The sequence below is a fragment of the Anomaloglossus baeobatrachus genome, chromosome 9 (genome assembly GCF_048569485.1).
Source record: "Anomaloglossus baeobatrachus isolate aAnoBae1 chromosome 9, aAnoBae1.hap1, whole genome shotgun sequence".
Classification (NCBI taxonomy): domain Eukaryota; kingdom Metazoa; phylum Chordata; class Amphibia; order Anura; family Aromobatidae; genus Anomaloglossus; species Anomaloglossus baeobatrachus.
In genome coordinates this window covers 92,510,935-92,532,597 of record NC_134361.1, presented here as the reverse complement: position 1 = coordinate 92,532,597, position 21,663 = coordinate 92,510,935, and the positions used below count along the sequence as shown (strand labels likewise).

Sequence of the window (21,663 nt, the reverse complement as noted above, 5' to 3'; positions counted from 1 at the left end):
AGCGTGCTCAGTACTCGATCAAGCATTGGGGTGCTCGGCCGAGTATCGCAAGTGCCCGGAAGTGTCGATCGTGAAAAATCAAACACCGAGCACAGGCTGGCTTCAGTGACTGATGCACCCCAATGAGAGCCACTTGCAGTCTCTGGTTGACTTTCACATGGGGTGAAAAACATTTTCAGATTTAGTGTGTACAAAAAACCCTGCCCTCTCTCCCCTGGAAATGCTCGGTTTATGGCTGGGCTGTATGTGGGTGGGGAGATGAAATGCCCACTCATTGACTTCCATTATATTCATTACTCAGTTTGAGCCTGTAAGAGCATTTGACCTGCTCGATTTGAGTGAAGTCGTAGTGTTCACTCACCATTTCGAGTACCGCTCATCAAGCATTTTACTGCTCGCCCATCATTAGTTAGGACATTTTCGACAAATCTCCACCACAGCTTGGATCACATTCCACGTTTCAACCTCCCCACCAAAGAGGAAGTTACCAGGCTCTTCACTTATTCTCACCCTACGATCTCCACCAGTGACCCATGTCTCTCCTTTAGTCCTTTCCAAGGCTGTAAACAGCCACCTAACTAAAATATTTAGTCTTTATTCCCATATTTTTCACTCCTCATTAAATCATGCCATTATACACCCATTACTAAAAAACATCCCTTGACTAGAATTGCTAATTACAGATCTGTCTCGAATCTCCCTTTCAACTTTTTAAACTGGAACGCTTGATCCACTCTCATCTAATCTGCTATCCATCAGATCTTCTTGACCCTTTAGGCCCAGTACCCACGCTGTGTAGTTTTGATGCATATTTTCAGAAATCTGCAGCAAACTCTCCATGTCCATTGTGAAGTCAGCAAAGTCTGAGAATTCAGAAGTGCTGTACCCATGTTGAGTATTTTTTCCCTTGTGTATTTGGTGCAGATGTCTGTTTTTCTGCACCAAATACACAAGGGGAAAATAATAACAGCTGACGTGTGCCTGCCAGGCGCAAGTGGAATCGCGTTCCACCCACGCCTATTAACCCCTTTCATTTCGCTGTCAAATTATGACAGTGAAATGTAACAGCGTGCCGCTGTAAGAATAACTTACCCACCCCCATTGGAAGTCACATGACGTGATCACATGACTTCCGGTGGTTGCCATGGTAACACAGGGTCATGTGATGACTCCTGTAGCTATCATGATTCACTTTCTCACTGCCGGCAGAGGGCAGTGTGTGATGGAAAAGCAGCTTTTCTCCAGATCTCAGCTGTGACCTGGAGAAATAGAAGAGCTATCAGACTACTGATCCTTATAGCCCCCTAGGGGACCTAGTAAAATGAAGAAAAAAAGTTAATTTTAAAAAAAAAAAAAAAAACCCCAACCAAATACATAAGTTCAAATCACCCCCCATTTGGCCCATTGAGAATTAAAGGGTTAAAAAAAACATACACACATTTGGTATCACCACGTTCAGAAATGCCAGATCTATCAAAATATAAAATAATTGATTCTGATTGGATTTTTTTTTTTGCTGCTACGCCGTTTACCAAACGCCAAAATTACTTGCAATACACCGCAAATAACAGGTGATCAAAACGTAGCATCTAAGAAAAATGGTACCGTTAAACGCCAGCTTGAGACGCAAAAAATAAGCAGTCACTGAGCCATAGATCCCGAAATTTAAGAACGATACAGGTTTTTGAAAATGGCGCAAAAAGTGCGCCACGTTTTTTGGACAAACTTATGAATTTTTTTTTTTTTTTTTTTTTTTTTTTTTAACCCCCTCAGATAAACTTAAACCTTTTCATGTTTGGTATTTACGAACTCTTACTGATCTGAGACATCACACCAACACATCAGTTTTATCATATAGTGAAAACGGTGAAATTAAATAACCCAAAAATTTGTGTCCAAACGCACATTTTTAATGGAAAAATAAGTTACAGCTCTTGGAAGAAGGGGAGCAAAAAAAAAATGGAAAATCGCCTGGGGGTGAAGGTTTTAAAGGGGTTGTCCACTACTTGTACGCCCCCCCCCCATAAAAATGACGCAGCCTATACTTTCCACCGATTCCGGCGCGGTTCTAGTCATGTCAGAACTCTCATTCCCGGGTCTCGTGTCACATTGACATGCGAGTCCCCCTACCCATCAGCGCCGACTCCCTACTCCCCACCGTCGCATGCAGAAATCATTAACAGGAAGTGAATGGTAGTCGCAGCGCTCACATCCTGTTAATTACCTAACCATACAAAGGCGAGACAGAACAGAGTGTGCACTAAGATGTCTTCAGTAGTATTAGTAGAGCGTATCTTCATACATATGAAGGCGGGTGGAGCTTCCTCCTTCACAGGCTCCTGTCATAACACTCCAGGACAGGTTTTAACAACATTTCCTTCAATTAAGGATCTTGGGGGCCTGATTCAGTTTATCCCCGTCTCCTCCTTCCTGATCATTGACCACTAAACGCTGAACAAGTATTGTGCATATTGTAATGAGAATCGCTGACAGTGCTTCCTCCTCTGGACCCAGAGGTCATGTGATCACTAAGGTCTAGGAGCAGGAGCGCTGGGTTCTAGCAGAGCCAGCCAGCTGTGCTATACAGCCAGAAGGCTGACTTTTCAGCTGTGGTATACAGCCAGAAGGCTGACTTTTCAGCTGTGGTATACAGCCAGAAGGCTGACTTTTCAGCTGTGGTATACAGCCAGAAGGCTGAATTTTCAGCTGTGCTATACAGCCAGAAGGCTGACGATCTGTATAATTTTCTATGAAAAATAAGTGAAAAGCAGGAAGAAAGAGGGGGGGGGAGGTTGCAGCCAAAACAGTGTTCAATATATAAAATTAAATGTTACAGAAAGGGAAACAATGTTTTTTAGGTCCTATGTAGTCATTGAAAGTGTGAAAAACAGATACATATTTTCTTTTATTTTCCGACTGTTATCAGCAAAAAAAAGTATACAAATGAGGCCCCACTATTTGTGTACAGTGACACAATAACTACGCTGCAGGAAATCAGTGAGCTCAACGGCTTTGCCTGAGTTGACGGTGTTAACAGGTCAGATGTGTTGAGCGCACTGGTTGGCTGTAATAACTGACACCGGGTGGAGAAGTGGCACTGGATTTGGGGAGGGCGAGTTAAGCGCATTTTCTCCTTTAAAACTACACCATGAGGGACATAGGTTTTCCAAAACTGGAAAACACCTTTTTAAGATTACATAGCCTGAAATAATTTTAATATCCAATTTTAACATAATTTAAAAATTATTTTTTTCTTCATCGTTCCTTATGGGAGACCCAGACCATGGGTGTATAGCTTCTGCCTCCGGAGGACACACAAAGTACTACACTAAAAGTGTAGCTCCTCCCTCCGAGCATATACACCCCCCGGATGACAAATCCACCCAGTTCAATGCTTTGTGTTCAGGAGGTCGCACACACTCATGCATCCTCTGAATTTTGATTTTTGATTTCAAAGATTTGGAAGAAAAGCGGGTCCAATCTGGACTCCCGGCATGTCCCTTCTCACCCCACTGTGTCGGCGGTGCTGTTAAGGTTGATTTTACAAGGCTGCAGCCTTCACATGCCGCGCTCCTTCACCATCCCCTGAGGCTCTGGCTTGAAGTGGGAGCCATCACGGTTCTCACTGCTTTGCAGGAGACCGGTCTCCATCCGCAGCCCTTTCAGGATCCTGCCGGACGGAGCGCTCATCCCCCAGGGACCTGGCACCTGCGTCTCACAAGCTAAGTACTGAGACGTTATTACCACAGAAAGTGGTCTTTCCAGGGGTCCCTTGTACTTTATATATTGGGGAGAGTGTGTTATATGACTGTGTTAACATTTCCGGCCGGTTCTCCAGTTTTCACTGGAGAACCGCGCCGATGGTGCCTGCACGCTGGCCGCATGTTTAAATCTAGGCCCCGGCTTCGCCTGAGGCCTAGTTTCGATTTCTCTGCCCCTGCATGTCAGTCATGCAGAGGGACAGTGCGGCTCTGCCCAGCGGCTGTTCAGCACAGGGAACGGACACTCCTCACTGAGGAAAGATTCCCTCCCCTGTATACCTCATTTGCCCTCCGGATCCCGCTCTCAGAGTAGGCCCCGCCCCCTCTCCTCACTCCGGCGCCATTTTATCAGCGTTCTCAATGTCTGCATAACCACATTGTGACAAATGGGGGCCTGGGCTGGGGGATCTGGAGGGCACAGAGATGTCTCTATGTTAAACGGTCTGGCAAGCCACAACCTCCGGTTGTGCAGCTGCTTATATACTCTGTTTATATACTCTGCTGGGGGTCATTCTGAACAGAGCCCCCACTTCTGCAGCACGTCTCACATCAGAGCAAGGCTGCAAGGCTGTTCTTAATATGCACTGCATGTAGACTCGTACTTCCTGTACCGAGCACATAACCACATTGTGATGCTTGCTCTAACATAGTGGTCTCTCAGCCTGGAAGCTCATCAGTGGTCCCTCCAGCTGCTCCGGCTCCGGTGGCTGAACCCCCGGTTTGGGTAGAATCCCTCTCTCCAAGGGACAGCTGTCCCGGACACTGCTGAGCATGCATCAGCCCCCTTCTCAGGGCGCTTCTGCTGCTATGGCTCGCTCAGCAAAGCTCGCAGAGGATTCTTCATCTGGTCTCAGACCCCGTCCTCCTAACATGGAGACGCAGGGTCCCCTTTCCTTCCTCGTCCCGCAGCTCTGATTTACGAGCTGACTCGCAGGACGAGGAGGATGCCTTTACTAGGGGCTCGGACGCTACTTCATGTACCCCATTGATCTGTCCGAAGGTGACGCAGATGCTAATGATTTGATTGCGTCCATTATATTTGTACTGGACCTCAATCCGCCTGTATCAGGGGAGCATCCCCCTCTGGCAGAAGGGCATCAGTATACCTTAAGAGAACAAGGAGTGTGTTCCTTAACCACTCCAGTTTTTCAGCCCACTGTGACCAAGCCCAGAGCCTGTCCTGACAGACGCTTCCCAAAGCGTGGTTCTGATGACTGTTTCCCCCTTCCACCAGAGGTGGTCAAGGAGTGGGCTCATTCACCAAGGGTGGACCCTCCGGTGTCTAGACTTTCAGCCCGGACAGTTGTATCAGTGGCTGACGGCACCTCTCTAAGGATGCCACTGTCCGCCAGGTTGACCTTCTAGCCAAATCTATATATGAGGCGGCAGGGGCCTCGTTCTCCCCATCTTTTGCAGCAGTGCGGGCTCTCAAAGCCATCTCTGCTTCTCTGGAGGAGATGCATTCCCTCACCAGGGACTTTATGCCCGAAATGGTTGCCTTAACTTCCAGGCTTCAGTCTTTTCATCCTATGCCATGTCTGCCATGCTGGAGACTGTCACCGCACTGCGGTGGCCTCGGCTACTTCCCTCGCTATCCGCAGGCTCCTGTGGCTTCGAGAGTGGAAGGCAGATGCTTCTTAAGAAGTTCCTTGCTGGGCTCCCTTTTGCTGGGACCAGTCTATTCGGTGAACAACTGGATGAAATTATTAAGGAAGCTTTTGGCAGGAAGAGTACTTCCATGCCACAAACCCAGGAAACCTGTCCAGGGCAGGAACCAGTCGAGGTTTCGTTCCTTTCGTTCCTCTAACTGGTCGTCCTCTAAGCCCTCGGCCTCGTCCACTAACTCAGCCAAGGTCCGTAAACCAACTGGCGCATGAAGCCGCGTCCTCAGAAGTCCGCAGGAGCTGCTGCCACCAAGGCAGCCTCCTCTTGATTATCTGGCCGCGCCAGCAACGTCCTTGGTCGGTGGCAGGCTCTCCCACTTGGGCGACGTGTGGTTTCAACACGTCTTCGATCAGTGGGTGTGGGTTACCATCTCCCACGGCTACAGAATAGAATTCTATCCAGCCCGCCAAACAGATTTTTTTCTGTCAACTCCCCCCTGCTCCAAGGCCGCCGCCTTCTCACAGGCCGTGGCATTCTTGCAGGCCAGTGGAGTAATTGTACCAGTTCCCGACTGGGAACGGTTCTGAGATTTCTACTCAAATCTCTTTCCAGTCCCCGAAAAGGACGATGCCTTCCGACCTGGATCTCAAGCTTCTCAACAAGCATGTTCAGGTGCGGCATTTTTGCATGGAATCTCTGCGATCAGTCAATGACCCAAGGAGATTTCTTAGCATCCATCGACATCAGAGATGTCTATCTGCATGTGCCAATCGCAGTTTCACACCAGCGTTGGCTACGTTTTGTAATCGGAGAGGAACATTTCCAATTCGTGGCTCTCCCCTTTGGGTTAGCCACGGCCCCTCGTGTATTCACCAAGGTCATGGCAGCAGTGGTTGCGGTTCTGCACCTCCAGGGGTTGGCAGTGATTCCTTACCTGGACGACCTTCTTGTCAAGGCTTCATCCAGTGCAGACTGTCAGCGGAGTGTCTCGCTCACTCTCGCCACGCTTGCAAGTCCACTCTGACCTCGACCCAGGAACTTGCGTACCTAGGGATGCAATTCAAGACTCTGCTGGCACTTGTGAAGCTGCCCTTAGTCAAACAGCAGTCCCTTCATCTGGCGGTTTGCTCTCTGCTGAGGCTCCGCCGTCATTCCATCAGGCACCTCATGCAGGTGCTGGGTCAGATGGTGGCGTCAATGGAAGCGGTTCCCTTTGCCAGTTCCATCTGCGTCCCCTGCAGCTGGACATTCTCCGCTGTTGGGACAAGCGGACCTCTTCCTTGCACAGGCTGGTGGCTCTGTCGCCACAGTCCAGGAGCTCTCTTTAGTGGTGGCTTCGGCCCCTCTCTCCAGTCTATCCGGCTGGGGAGCAGTGTTTCTCCACCACCGAGCACAGGGCACTTGGACTCCGTCCGAATCAGCCCTCTCGATCAATGTGCTGGAAATCAGAGCTGTGCTCTTAGCTCTCGTAGCTTTTCACCACCTGTCGGCGGGCAAGCACATTCGAGTCCAGTCAGACAACGCGACAGCAGTTGCCTACATCAATCACCAGGGCGGGACTCGCAGCCGCCTAGCCCTGTTGGAAATTCAACACATCCTTCAGTGGACGGAAGACCCCCAAGTCCACCATATCCGCAGTCCACATCCCAGGCGTAGAAAACTGGGAGGCAGATTATCTCAGCCGTCAAACCGTGGACAGCGGCGAGTGGGCCCTGCATCCGGCAGTGTTCCGACCTTACCGGCGGCCTCTGGACCCCTGGGACCTTAATCTGGTCCTCACGGCCTTACAGAAACCCCCTTTTGAGCCTCTTAGGGAGGTTTCGTTGTTTCGTCTTTCACAGAAAGTGGTCTTTCTGGTGGCCATAACTTCTCTCAGGAGAGTCTCTGATTTGACTGGGCTCTCTTCGGAGTCACCCTTTTTGGTTTTTTCACCAAGACAAGGTGGTTCTCCGTCCGACTCCGGGCTTTCTCCCTAAGGTGGTGTCTCCTTTCCACCTTATCCAGAACATTTCATTGTCTTCCCTTTGTTCGGCCCCTGTGCATCGCTTTGAGAAAGCGTTGCATGCTTTAGATTTGGTGCGGACGCTCCGGATCTATGTGTCACGCACTGCTGTTCTTAGGCGGTGCACCTCTCTTTTTGTGCTGACCACAGGTCAGCGCAAGGGTCTCTCGGCTTCTAAACCGACCCTAGCTCGTTGGATTAGGTCGGCCATATCCGATGCCTACCAATGTTCTCAGGTGCCTCCCCCGCCGGGGATTAAGGCGCACTCGACCAGAGCTGTCGGTGCCTCTTAGGTTTTCAGGCACCAGGCTACGGCTCAGCAGGTCTGTCAGGCTGCCACTTGGTCTAGTCTGCACACCTTTTCGAAGCACTACCGAGTGCATGCTCATGCTTCGGCAGATGCGAGTTTGGGCAGACGCATTCTTCGGGCGGCTGTCGCCCATTTGTGAAGTTAGGTTTTGCCTACTTCTCAGTTTCTGTTTATGTCCCACCCATGGACTGCTTTGAGACGTCCCATGGTCTGGGTCTCCCATAAGGAACGATGAAGAAAAAGAGAATTTTGTTTACTTACCGTAAATTCTTTTTCTTATAGTTCCGACATGGGAGACCCAGCACCCTCCCTGTTGCCTGTTGGCAGTTTTCTTGTTCCGTGTGTTTTTCACCGGCTGTTGTTGTAGACAGAGGTTCCGGTTATTCCGGGTTTTACTCTGTCTCTACTTATGGGTGGATGTCCTCCTTCAGCTTTTGCACTAAACTGGGTGGATTTGTCATCCGGGGGGTGTATATGCTCGGAGGGAGGAGCTACACTTTTAGTGTAGTACTTTGTGTGTCCTTCGGAGGCAGAAGCTATACACCCATGGTCTGGGTCTCCCATGTCGGAACTATAAGAAAAAGAATTTACGGTAAGTAAACAAAATTCTCTTTTTTATTATTATTGTCTATGCTTTTATAAACCTTGTTGCACTAATCTGGTTTAAAAACAATCTTATCAACCTCTCCTATTTATTGCAGCCATAAGGATATATAACATGAGTCTGTAAAAGGTATAGGGAAACTCGAGAGGGAAGTTGCTCATGGCTGCCGATCTCTTTATTGCCTGCCATCTGCAATTGACTAGGAGCTTATGTATTTACTTTACTGCTTCCACATGAAGAGCAACAGTCACCAATTTGGGCTATCCCCTTTTATTAAGCGTGTGCAGCCCCAGAGCGGTGTTTTGTTTTTTTTTTTCTCAATGTTACTGTCATGTGTCCAGTAAAGTCTCTAATACCCCGCTGGACGGGCCACCGTTCTACAGTAGTAACAGTCTGTCCTGAACGTCCGGCTTGTTTGCTCCTTGCATGCAGAGTGGAATTTCACAACACTGTGCGACCCTTCTGTCTGTAACTGCACAAGAGCTCGCTCTCCCTTTTTGCACTATTCCAGCTCCCCCTCCAGTAAAATAACACCTATACTCTCCTCCACTACCAGCGCCGTTCCAACAGTGTCAGCACTGGCATCACGTCACACTATCCTCACAGCCAGTCAGCGCTGGCTTCACTCTCCTCTCTTCTGGACAAATTAAGGCTACTTTCACACTTGCGTTGGACGGGATCCGTAGCATTGCGTTGTGTGACTGATGCAACGGATGCGTTGCTTATAGTGGCACAATGGATGCTACGGATCGTACAAAATAACGCAATCCATTATAGGTTTTTTTTTTTTTTTTCCTTGACTTTACACATCTGGGCATGTGCAGTTGTGTAAAGACGGATGCGTTAACGGAATCCGCCACCGTAGGCGTCCATTATAAAAACAACGGACGCCGACGAAATCCTGCAGGTTGCAATTTTTTGACACTCCGCCAAGTGCAGAAAAACGCTACATGCAGCGTTCCATCCGCCCGACGGTCAGCAACAAAACAACTGATGCGCCGCGGGGCGCATGCAATGCAAGACCATCCGTTGCTATCCGTAGCTAATAGAAGTCTATGAGGAATATAACGGTTTCCTGCAACGGTTACCGTAATTCCTCAAGGCTGCGGATAGCAACGGAAGCCGTCCAACGCAAGTGTGAAAGTACCCTAACTGGAACAGTGCTAGTACCAGAGGACAGTGTTGATGATATGCTTTTACCAAACGTAGTCCTGATCATATAATGACCAAATACATCAAAGACATGGCAAATACAAACTCCTTGCAAAAGTATAAAACATTTATTAGATAATATAACAAGAAGTGACATACAAATTCATCAAATCATAATTGTCAGGTTTTTGCAGGAAGTTCCTGAAGACAAATCAGAGGGCCAACAACCACATATGGCAGAGTGTGAATAGTTTCCATGTTCATCAACAAAACTCAATAGTTTATAAATATATATAATGCACATGTAAAAAAAGTTGATGAAAGTGTGAAACAGTGGTAGAAAGCCACACTTGTCCTATATACAGATCACAGATTATTTGTCAGTTAAATCATCATTTTTCCTGCTGAAGTACAAAACTCAGCTAAGTCAGGGTTTCCATACAGAAACTGCCACATATTGTATTAGTCTAGACCATTTCAAAACCTATGAGAAGATCCTATAAAGCAGTATTCACTCACCCATAGTGGTTAGAGATGCCCAAGAAAAACGTGCCCCAACGCGCAGGTTTCGATACCTTCCTCGGGGGGGCCGTGGTGTGATGTGTATACATCCTACCAGGTTTAAATACCCACTCAAATGGCCGCCGGCAGCTATCATTGGCCGCAGGTGGGGCGGGACTCCGGCAGAGGTCCACGTCATCGTGCACTTCGTGTCGTCACATAGTTTACCTGCGTCACGCCATATGGAGGCCAGCTGACTTGAATATGCTAGGAGTACTGCCGTGCATGTGCGCCGCTGCAGCGGGCATTTTTTTACGAAGGGCAGCCAAATGGGCAGAATGCGTGCATAAAGAAAAAGGAGGTAAAAACTGGGAAATATACCCTTACATCCCGAATGTTAGATGTAAGCTATAATAGAAACATTCTTTTGTCATATCAATTTTTTCGGGGGCAAAGTTTGGGATTTTTTTTTTTCAACCACTAAAAATAAATACTCAAATTTGGTAGCCACAAATTCATGCTGACCTGAAGAATCATGTTGCAAGATTTTTTTTTACGTTTATTGTGCAAAAAATAAAATCCAGAAAACTATGGCCGATATCCTAGTCACCATTTCATCCCATTTGGAATTTTCTGGGGGGTTTTTACGGCATTCATTGTATGGTGTAAAAAAATAAAAAGCAGGAAATATAATTCTCCAGGTGAGTATAATCACAGAAATGCCAGACTTCCATATTTATTTTATTTGTGATGAAAACATTAATTCAGAAGTCTCTAAAAAAATTAAAAAATACATTGTGTGTGCTGCCATTTCCCAAGACCCCATAACATATATTTTTTTTTTTATTATTTTTTTTTTTTTTTTTTTTATGTAGCAAGCTGACTTCTTCATCAATACCATTTGTGGAGTCCGTGAAACTTTTTTTTTTTTTTTTTTTTTCTCATCTCACCTTTTGATCATCTGATAGTATAAATTATCTGCTGCAAACATATTGTAAATTGGGGGTCTCCTTTTGAAGCTCCTCCATATATAGCGGAGCTTTAGAGAGTAACTGAGATGGCCACTATGTGGACCTATGGATGGCCCCTGGTAACCCGTCAATCACTAAAGAGGACTGACAGGTGGCAGTGCACACACGCGCTGGCTGTGATGTCAATTAAATGGTTAAAAACCAAGCTGCGGGTCTTGGAAACAGATGCCGGCTATGTAGTAGGGTGTGGAGGCAGCTCTGCTCCTGAACCCCTTCCCCCATACACGGTCACCCCAGTGCAGGTTGGACAGTTACATCCATATATGTGAAGGGGTTAAAAAGTGCAGCCATCAACACTTAGCAGAGATAACCGTGTACTTACAGTCTGTTCCCTTTTCCAGGTGTGCAGTACCTACCCCACGTGTCTGGTTGTACCTAAAGAAGCCTCTGAATCCACAATCATTGGAAGCTCAAAGTTCAGGAGCAGGGAGCGGTTTCCCGTGCTATCGTATTATTACAGAGACAACAATGTGAGTCACATGCGCTGTTCACACTGACTCCTCTGTGTGCTGCAATTTAGAAAAGGAAGTGGAGATATCCTGATCACGAAAAAACGGGAAACTGATATCGAATAACTCCTTCTCTGCCAGTTACCATGTTCCAGGAACTGGGAGACTCTTTATTTTAAGGAATAATGCAAAGCACTTGTTTTCCTTAAAGATATGCACCCCCCCCTTCCTTCCTTCCCCATGATGACTACCAAGGAATAGCAACCAGGATTCTTTATAGTGCCATACATCATAGAATTCACAAACATTGACCTCCGGGTCAAGTACACAAGTATTCGTCGCCTGTCCCCATGCGCACCGTTGTATGGGTGTACCCTTGGAAGAACACCGTACACCCCAATCAGGAAGAGTTAATTCTACAGACTTAAAGCCTTTTTACACAGGGACTTAATCTCCGGAGTGATCACTCATAATTCTTGGCCAGTATAATCATGCCCTTATATTGAACAATAATTCATTAGTTTTTTTGAAGTTTTTATTTTTTTTTATTTTTTTATATGTTCCCTCTGGGGCTTGGCATATATTGGTATGTATTTGCTGACTTCCTACCAGTTCTGCCCCGTGATGGCTTCAGGGAGGTCAAGGACCACTCCTGCCGGTGATTCTTCTACTTCCTGTAACTTTCAACATGGCAGTTCCTTCTCTTCCACACTGATCTGTCAATGGACCCTCACTGCTGACTACATCCTTGACAGCGGTCTCAGCCTAAGGCAGAGGGGAACTGGCTGCCAATGAACATGTCATCAGTTACCCCCGGTCAACTGATCAGAAGAGAAAGAACTGCTCTGTCAACGTGACGTTACAAAGCAGGGGAATTGCTATGACTGCTCTGAGCCAGGAGAGATCATCGCAAAGCCTGGTAGGAAGATACTTTGCAACCACCAGATAGTCCCTTGTAAATGTGTCTAATAAATGAAGATATCTATAGAACCCTTTCCACTTTTGGATACATTTCTGCACGCTGGATGGGACACATTATGGGGCAAGAGTCCGATGCCCGGCAGGTATCCTGCACATGTGGTGTCCTCATTTATAGGATGTGTGCACCATTCTCGCCGGGTATCTGACAGTTTCCGCTGCAGCTTCCTCGGCGTGCAGCAGCCTCTCAGCACCTGACGTGGAAACATCAGACACCGCAGCCTCTTTATATCTGCAGAAGTGACTGCTGAAAGCTTGTGGTCTACCACAATGTACTCTGCTGTGCTGCTCGTGTATAACCACTTAGATTATATGATCACGAGGAGGTTTATAAGCCAGAATAAACCACACTATGATCTGTAGCTCCAGCATCCACAGTGTCATGTTATTACATTCCCACAAATCACCGAACCATAACCTGTGACTACCAGAACTGCTCAGAGATCACTCCGAAGAACTCGCCGCATCCACAAAGCTTTACTGTTTATAACCACATAATAAGTATACTAGAGAAACAGACACCAGTCCATTACATTCTGCCAATAGGGAGGGAGGACCCTTGCAGCTATACCGTATGGTCAATTTTGTATTTTTCTTTGAAACCTAAAAATGGGAAAAAAAGTAGTGATGACCCCACATGGAAGAGCTGCAGAAAATGGCAACAACTCGTACAGCAGCGTTTCCAAGTGAGACCCTAATGCATTTACACTGCGCTTGTGTTAGAATCAAATATTTATTAACTAGAAGGTGGCCCGATTCTACGCATCGGGTATTCTAGAATTTACGTATTGTGTAGTTAATGTATGATTTTTGGTTATGTTTATATATATATATATATATATATATATATATATATATATATATATATATATATATATATATATATATATATATATATATATATATATATATATATATATATATATATATATATATATATATATATATATATATATATATATATATATATATATATATATATATATATATATATAATGAGCAAGGATGGTTGACCTTAGGGAGATCAACATCCACCACTGCGGAGACACCATCACGTGTTTCTCAACGCAGACTGTCTGTGGATGGATACCATGTTTGGCATAGGTGGTCTCCTTGACTGGAGACTGCCCTTCCCGTGGTTGTTCCTTCCCGGTGAAAGACCTGGCTAGTTTCCTGCCAGCGTTGAGAAACATGTGATGGTGTCTCCGCAGGCCTTCTTGCTTTATGTATGTATGTATGTATATATATATATATATATATATATATATATATATATATATATATATATATATATATATATATATATAAAATAATATTAGAGATGGATGGATAGATGTTGTTGTGTGTAGTTACCAAGTGTTTGTGTAGGGGCTGTACATGTTCTGGGTGTTGTCTGGGTGTAGCGGGGGGTGAGAGCGGTGTTGTTTGTGTGTTGCGTTGTGTGTCGTTATTTGTGGAGCGCTGTGTGTCTGTATCGTTGTGTTTGTGTTGGTGTGTGTGTTTGTTTTGGGGGGAGGTATGTTTTGTGCAATGTGTGTGTTGTGCGGTATGTGCGTATATTTGTGTGTGCCGCGGTGTTTGTGTGTTGGGTGTTGTGTGTCTGCTGCGTTGAGTGTGAGTGTGAGTGGCGGCCAATCCGTGCGGGGGGGTCGGATCCGAGGCGAGCGGCCAATCCGTGCGGGGGGGTCGGATCCGAGGCGAGCGGCCAATCCGTGCGGGGGGGTCGGATCCGAGGCGAGCGGCCAATCCGTGCGGGGGAGGAGCCGAGGCAAGGCGAGCGGCCAATCCGTGCGGGGGGGCGGGGCCATGGCGAGCCCAGCGGCCAATCAGCTTTGTGTCACCGTAAGGACACAATTTTGGAGCAAGACAGACAGACAGACAGACAGACAGACAGACAGACAGACAGACAGACAGACAGACAGACAGACAGACAGACAGACAGACAGACAGACAGACAGACAGACAGACAGACAGACAGACAGACAGACTAAGGCAATTCTATATATAGATATTATAGCCTTACATTTTTCTTCTATTTCTAGGCTGTGATTTGCAGATGTAGTCAGCCGCTGTCCGGCTTCAGTACTCGCTGTGTGGAGGATGAGAAGATGCTCGAGATAATCAGCAAAGCCAATCCAGCCAGTACCTTCATGTATGTTGTAGACACAAGGCCCAAGGTATCAAATGCGGAGACTGGATCATGTTTGAGGGTCCACTCTTTAACATTTAATATTTTCAGGAAACATTTTTTTTTTTCCCAGCAAATTTAAAATTCTCTATTTAAATTCTGACATTTATGTCCTGTTCACATCATCATGTTACACTTCTACTCCAGGCAAATCCCCATCCACAGAGCATAGACCAGAATCCTGTTCTTCTCACCTCTGCCAGGCCTGGACACAGAAATGTAGTCGACAAGACTTTTCAATTGAGTCAACCTGCAATAAAAACTTTTTTTTTTTTTTTTTTTTTCCTTTTCCTTTTTAATGGCAGTGCATAGGTTAATGCTGTGCTTGGGTCTACACCTATAACTAGAATTTGAATGGTCACAGTTGTCCCAGACGAAACCTACATAGTAAGAGGGCTTTCAGGTCTTAATTAAAATTTCAGTAGGATGAGATGCATCTAAGGGTACGCTCAAACAAGCATAGGACTTGGACGAGTGCAATGCAAGAACACTCGGACTAATATTATTCAATGAGGCAGAGCAGATGGTCAGCTTTTTTTCTAATCCAGATTCTTGAAGAGCGAAAAGTCGCAGCATGATGTGTTACTTGCTCCCATACAAGTCTATGGGTGCAAGTGAAACATCGGATTGCACTCGGATGACACCGGAGTGCAGTGCTATAATCGCATCAGCTGACAATGAAGGAGATGGGCAGATTAATTCCTCCCTCTCCTCCGCAGCTGTGATTAGGTCGCAAGATCGGATCAGTTGCATGACAGACAGCTCACGCTTGCATCTGGGAAATGAGCACGTCTATAAGAAGAGCAAGAGTAATGAGGGGACGTAATGGGGCACTGGACCCTTGGCCACACCTAGGGCTCCTCATTTTGCATATGAATGAAAAGCTGTTTTCTCTGCCACTGTACAGTAACAGTTCCAGTGCTAGTATCTCTGTTAAGCGGGCTTTACACTCTACAATATATCTTAAGATGTGTCGGCGGGGTCACGTCGTAAGTGACGCACATCCGGCGTTTTAAGTTATATTGTAGCGTGTGACAGCTACGTGCGATTGAACGTTAAAACGTTCATCGCATGTACGTCGTTCAATTGCTAAAAATTGAACGTGAGGTTGTTCAATGTTCCCGAGGTAGCACACATCGCAGTGTGTGACACCCCGGGAACGATAAACACAGCTTACCTGCGTCCCGTGGCTCCCGTCGGCAATGCGGAAGGAAGGAGGTGGGCGGGATGTTTACGACCCGCTCATCTCCACCCCTTCGCTTCTATTGGCCGGCTGCCGCGTGATGTCGATGTGACGCTGAACGTCCCTCCCACTCCAGGAAGTGGATGTTCGCCGCCCACAGCGAGGTCGTACAGAAGGGTAAGTATGTGTGACAGCAAATAATCATTTGTGCGACACGTTCAACAAATTGAACGTGCCGCACATACGATGGGGGCGGGTATGATCGCATACGATATCGTATGCTTAATCGTAACGTGTAAAGCATGCTTTAAGTAGCCTACAGCACTGTATAACCCATTTTTAAAATGCATATATAGGGTGGCAAACCCCCTTTAAACACTTACTGATAGGTACTGAAAAGATCACAGCTGATCACCATGTAAGCAGCTTATTGCCGCGTGCCTTTACCAACAGGTAACAATTGTCCTTAGTAGATCTACTATAATAAGGGGTTGTGTGCGTTGTTCCCTTCTCGCACTAGTCTGTGCACAGACATAATGGGGGCTATGTACTATCTACTTGCACGCAGTCTATACTCATCTGCCACAAGACGTCTCCATGAATTCCTATGAATGCCGTGGATCTGCAAACAGTCTTGTGTGGACATTGGTGTGGTAATGGCACATTGTCTGGGACCGCAGTGTATTATATTATTGTGTAATAATGCGGTGTGTTAATGACCTGTCTTGCATAACTCCTCCTACAGCTGAATGCCATGGCAAACCGAGCTGCCGGAAAGGGCTATGAGAATGAAGACTACTATCCCAACATCCACTTCCAGTTCATTGGAATTGAGAACATCCATGTAATGCGAGGCAGCCTACAGAAGCTACTAGAAGGTATGCACATAGCCTGAAAAAAAAAAATTCATTATTTTTTTTATTTTTGGCATTTAATTGAGAAATATTTCACATAATTTTGATTTACTGGGAATTGATCCAAAGGAGGCCATATATGTTGCGTAGCTGTCTGCCAGCCACTGTGTATATTTTATTTAGGATTTGCATCTGGTTGCCAGCAGAGGTGATAACAGCTGTTTGGTGGAATCCAGCACCTTAAGGCGGGCTTTGCACACTATGACATCGCAGGTGCGATGTCGGTGGGGTCAAATCGAAAGTGACGCACATCCGGCGTCGCAGTCGATATCTGAGTGTGTAAATCCTTTGATACGATTTAACGAGCACAAAAGCGTCATCGTATAATCAGTGTAGGGTCCGACATTTCCATAATGCCGGTGCAGGTACGATGTAGTTCCTCGTTCCTGCGGCAGCACACATCGCTGTGTATGAAGCCGCAGGAGCGAGGAACATCTCCTACCTCCGTCATGCGGCTCACACCAGCTATGCGGAAGGAAGGAGGTGGGCGGGATGTTTACGTCCCGCTCATCTCCGCCCCTCCGCTGCTATTGGCCGCCTGCCGTGTGACGTCGCTATGACGCCGCACGACCCGCCCCCTTAGGAAGGAGGCGGGTCGCCGGCCAGAGCGACGTCGCAGGACAGGTGAGTGCATGTGAAGCTGCCGTAGCGATAATGTTCGCTACGGCTGCTATCACAAGATATCGCTGCTGCAACGGGGGCGGGGACTATCGCACTCGACATCGCAGCATCGGCTTGCGATGTCGCAGCGTGCAAAGTGCCCCTAAGGGTTGGTCATCAATGGACATCGCCTTAAGATGCTCCAATATACATTTTTGGGTGCCATTCTCAGTGTACATGAACCCAGAAATAACCCAGTCTCTGCTAAAGCACATAAATGTGAACACAAGGAGACAATGTATGCCCCCTTATGGAAGTATACTGATGACTTGTAGTTTTGTACAATTGTACTTGTAGGGTATGTTCATACATTGCACTTTTGCCACGAACAATGCATCATTTTACTGTCCCAGCAAAGGACTGAAATCTCATGCACACATTGCTTATTTTTCGCAGATTTGAAGCTGTTTCAAATTTGCACCACGTCACTTCTTTCTTTGCTTTTTGCAGCATTTTTAATCTACTCTAATGAATGTGAAAAAGCACAAAAACTCCACTTTTTTTTTTTTAAACGTGCTTTTATTGCAGATTTCTTTAATAATAATAATATTTTATTCATTTTTATATAGCGCTATTAATTCCACAGCGCTTTATATACATTGGCAACACTGCCCCCATTGGGGCTCACAATCTAGAGTCCCTATCTGTGTGTCTTTGGATTGGGGGAGGAAACCGGAGAAAACCCACGCAAACACGGGGAGAACATACAAACTCCTTGCAGATGTTGTCCTTGGTGGGATTCGAACCCAGGATCCCAGCACTGCAAGACTGCAGTGCTAACCACTGAACCACCGTGCCGCCCCCTTTATTAATATTAGCGAAATCTTTAGCCAAAACGCTGAAAGAATTAACATTCTGTAGATTTAAAGGAAATCGGTCAGGTCTTTGCTACCTCATCTGAGAGCAGCATGATGTAGGCAAAGAGATCCTGAATCCAACAATGTATCACTTAGATTACTGAGTGCAGCCGTTCTGAAACAATCAGAATGTTAAGATTTAGCAGACCTGGGAGAGCTGCTCACACCAGGCTCTCCATGGAGATCCTACATTGACAGTGATATATTAACAAATCTCTCCAGACCCACATTTTATACATCCTCAATGTACATATAATAAGAGATATATTGATAAGTAATCTTATGATTTTTGTATATTGGTGTATTCAAAGGCAGCACGGTGGCTCAGTGGTTAGCATATTACAGTCTTGCAGTGCTGGGGTCCTGGGTTCAAATCCCACCAAGGACACCATCTGCAAGGAGTTTGTATGTTCTCCCCGTGTTTGCGTGGGTTTCCTCCGGGTACTCCGGTTTCCTCCCACACTCCGAAGACATACAGATAGGGACTCTAGATTGTGAGCCCCAATGGGGACAGTGTTCCTGATGTATGTAAAGTGCTGCGGAATGTGTTGGCGCTATATAAAAATAAAGATTTGATTTAAAGATTTGATTCAAACCCTTTGATCCGTGGGAGTGTGTGCGCATGCTTGCTGCAGCCCGCGTTCCCTCAGGGAATCTTGCCGCTCTGCCACATGGACCACCTCAATGTCTGCAAAAGTTTGGCCAGCAGGCAGATATGGATGTGGATCTGTTGAGCAGTGAGATCTCCGGGGTGGCGCTGGAGGCGGTGCATATGCACCGCAGAGCTCCCACCGATTGGTGGAAATTGAATCATGTGATAAATGACCAAAGCTTAAATAGAAGCAACTGGAGTCTCCGAAACCACGCCTCCTGAAGAAGCGGACGTGTATCTGTGAAACGGTCGTAGAGGTTGGAGCCTGATCGCACTTGGCACTTTCAACCCACATGGGTAATAGCAGAGCAAATCACTGATATTTGCGGGTCTGTCATTGCTCGCTTGTATATTGTGCACCTTACTTTTGAGCTGCGGACAATGGCAGGCGTGACCTATTTGCACTTTGCAAACACACATGGAGAATAGTGTTATAGCAGTGGCATGATAACATTGTGCATTGCTCATTTGCGTTTATGTCTTTTATTATTGCACATAATTCTTGAAATCCCATACACTATACTTGTACTGTACAACACAGCGTTTCATTTTGAATTTAAAATTGACAGTGACATAGAAGGGTTAATAGTTTTCCATATTTCTATATTTAATACCTTATTAGTACTTTTAGTTCATTTTAGTATATTTTGTTTAGTACATACTAGCCTCATAGTTTCATATTCAAGGGTTTTTTTGTTTTTGTTTTTTTTTTAAATACTTTCTCATATGACAGCCTCCGAGGATGTGTGCCCACGATCAGTGTTTGTAGCGGTTTGGACGGAGCCTGCTTCAGCTGCGTCCAACACACTGCATTGTACAGTATAAGCACAGTGGATGGGATTCCTAGAAACCCTGTGCTCACTGTGCTTGTTTTTTCCACAGCAAACACTGATCTGCGGTGCGTCTTACCAGACCGCAGCATGTCAATTGTTTGCTGTGGAATATCCTGCGTACTCCGTAGGGAGAACACAAGTGGAAGACCGCACCACACTGAACCCTGATTGTGGGTACGAACAGCTTTGGTCTCCTGAGGAGGAGTCTCCAAGATGCAGAGAGTCCTGATCGTGGGCACATACCCTTAGGTCTCTGAGTCTTAAAAGTCATATATTACACACCTGTGATCTAAAAATGGATAAATGTATGAATTGAAAAGAATAATGAATTAATGCTTGCTTAAAGGGGTTGATCACTACTTGGATAACCCCTTCTCATTCACCTTATATTCCCCTATTAAAATAAGCCTATACTCACCTCCTGTGCAGCTACAGTTCCATCAAAGTCTGAAGTTTTGTTCCCGGGGCCCATATGACCTTCAGTCTCTGGGCCCCGTGTCTCATATCGGCGCCTTGTGTCTGTCTCTCCACCTTCGGACATTTGAGCAGGATATGAGCGCTGCACTGACTTCCTGCTCAAACATACAAAGGTGGGGTGTAGGAAGCCGCTGCTGATTGGTCACGGGGCTCGCGTGTCATAACAATGTCACATGGGTCTTGAGAACGTGACTTTAGACATTGCTGGAACCGCGGGTGCACGGGAGGGGAGTATAGGCTTATGTATTTTTATGAGGGTGAACAAGTGGAAGGAGAAGAGGTTATTGAAGTAGTGGACAACCCCTTTAATAGCTATATTGTATGTCCAATTAGTGGCATATTTATTGGCCATTGGACGACCTATGTGATATGGTAAGTGGCCAGTCGTACTTGATATCAAATACAACTTTCATTCTATAAATTGCTTGCTATGTTTAACTCTTGGGAAATAGTTTCTTTTTAGTGCCTTGTTGGCTTGACATTTGCCTGATATATTTGTTTTCATAATTGTGTATTATCATATCCTCTACAGCTCTCTCTAGATTAGGCTGCTGTCATTAGATTTTCAGTATCTGTTTGTATGGGCAGGAAATGTCCCCAATACGTGGATAGATACCCCCTCTTCCCCCCCCATCATTTACTAGACTGAAGGCAAGGCTGTATTATTTTGGCTTCGGTTTTCGTTTTTTATTAGGAAGGCTATAAGTTTCGACTCACCAATTAGCAACGTGCAGGGCGCAGTGTGACAAGGGAGCCTCAGATGGCCAATCCTGCCAAAATCAAGGGGTTTGGCAAAGTGTGTATGGCCACCATTAGTGGTGTCTGTATATTCAGACATTTAGATGAGGTGATTGCTTTGTGCTGTCACATTTTGGAGTGTTCACACTGTACCTTTTTACTGCCATTCTTTGTGCAAAAAAATACAGTGGAACCTTGGTTAACGAGAACAATCCGTTCTGGGAGTATGCTTGTAAACCAAGTTACTCATCTAGCAGAGCAAGATTTCCCATAGGAGATCATTGCAATGCAACAATTCATTCCACAAATTGTTAAATGTCCCATCCTGTTACCCTATTGTGCCATTCCACACACGTACAAACACACATATTATGCTCACCTTACATTCCGTTCCATCACCGGTCTCCTGGAACTTGCTATTCGATGGTACGGGCTGTGTATCTGGTTACCATCGCGACGAGGGTGGAACTTTGCTGCCAGAGCGCTGACGTCAAAGGCAGAACCCGCTAGCCTCTGATTGGTCAGCCCGCTGCCTTTGAGTAGCGCCTGACAGGGGAAGTTCCTCCCTCGTCGCCAATGGTTACTGGATACACTTCCTGGAGCGTCGAACTACAAGAACCATGAGGCCGGCGATAGAACGGAAGGTAAGGTGAGCATAATGTGTACCTTCCGTTCCATCGCCGGCCTCCTGGGTCTTGTAGTCCGCAGGTACAGCATGTGTATCGGTCGCGATGGTTACCCGATACATGCAAGTTCCAGGAGGCCGGC

At 46.2% G+C, this 21,663-nt stretch overlaps 2 protein-coding genes across 2 annotated transcripts in view; both read left to right on the top strand.

Annotated features, from left to right (window-relative positions):
* MTMR8 (myotubularin related protein 8) overlaps positions 1 to 21,663 on the top strand; it is a 105,342-nt gene that overhangs the window by 19,848 nt on the left and 63,831 nt on the right. Inside the window, 3 exon segments of the mRNA XM_075323889.1 lie at positions 11,308 to 11,436; positions 14,436 to 14,570; positions 16,510 to 16,642. Of these exon segments, the coding sequence (XP_075180004.1) occupies positions 11,308 to 11,436; positions 14,436 to 14,570; positions 16,510 to 16,642 (397 nt within the window).
* Positions 8,182 to 21,663, top strand: part of LOC142251260 (ankyrin repeat and SOCS box protein 12-like) — a 141,295-nt gene continuing 127,813 nt past the window's right edge. Inside the window, exon 1 of the mRNA XM_075323892.1 lies at positions 8,182 to 8,270. The gene's annotated coding sequence lies outside the window, so the exon portion shown is untranslated. The remainder of the gene's footprint in view (positions 8,271 to 21,663) is intronic.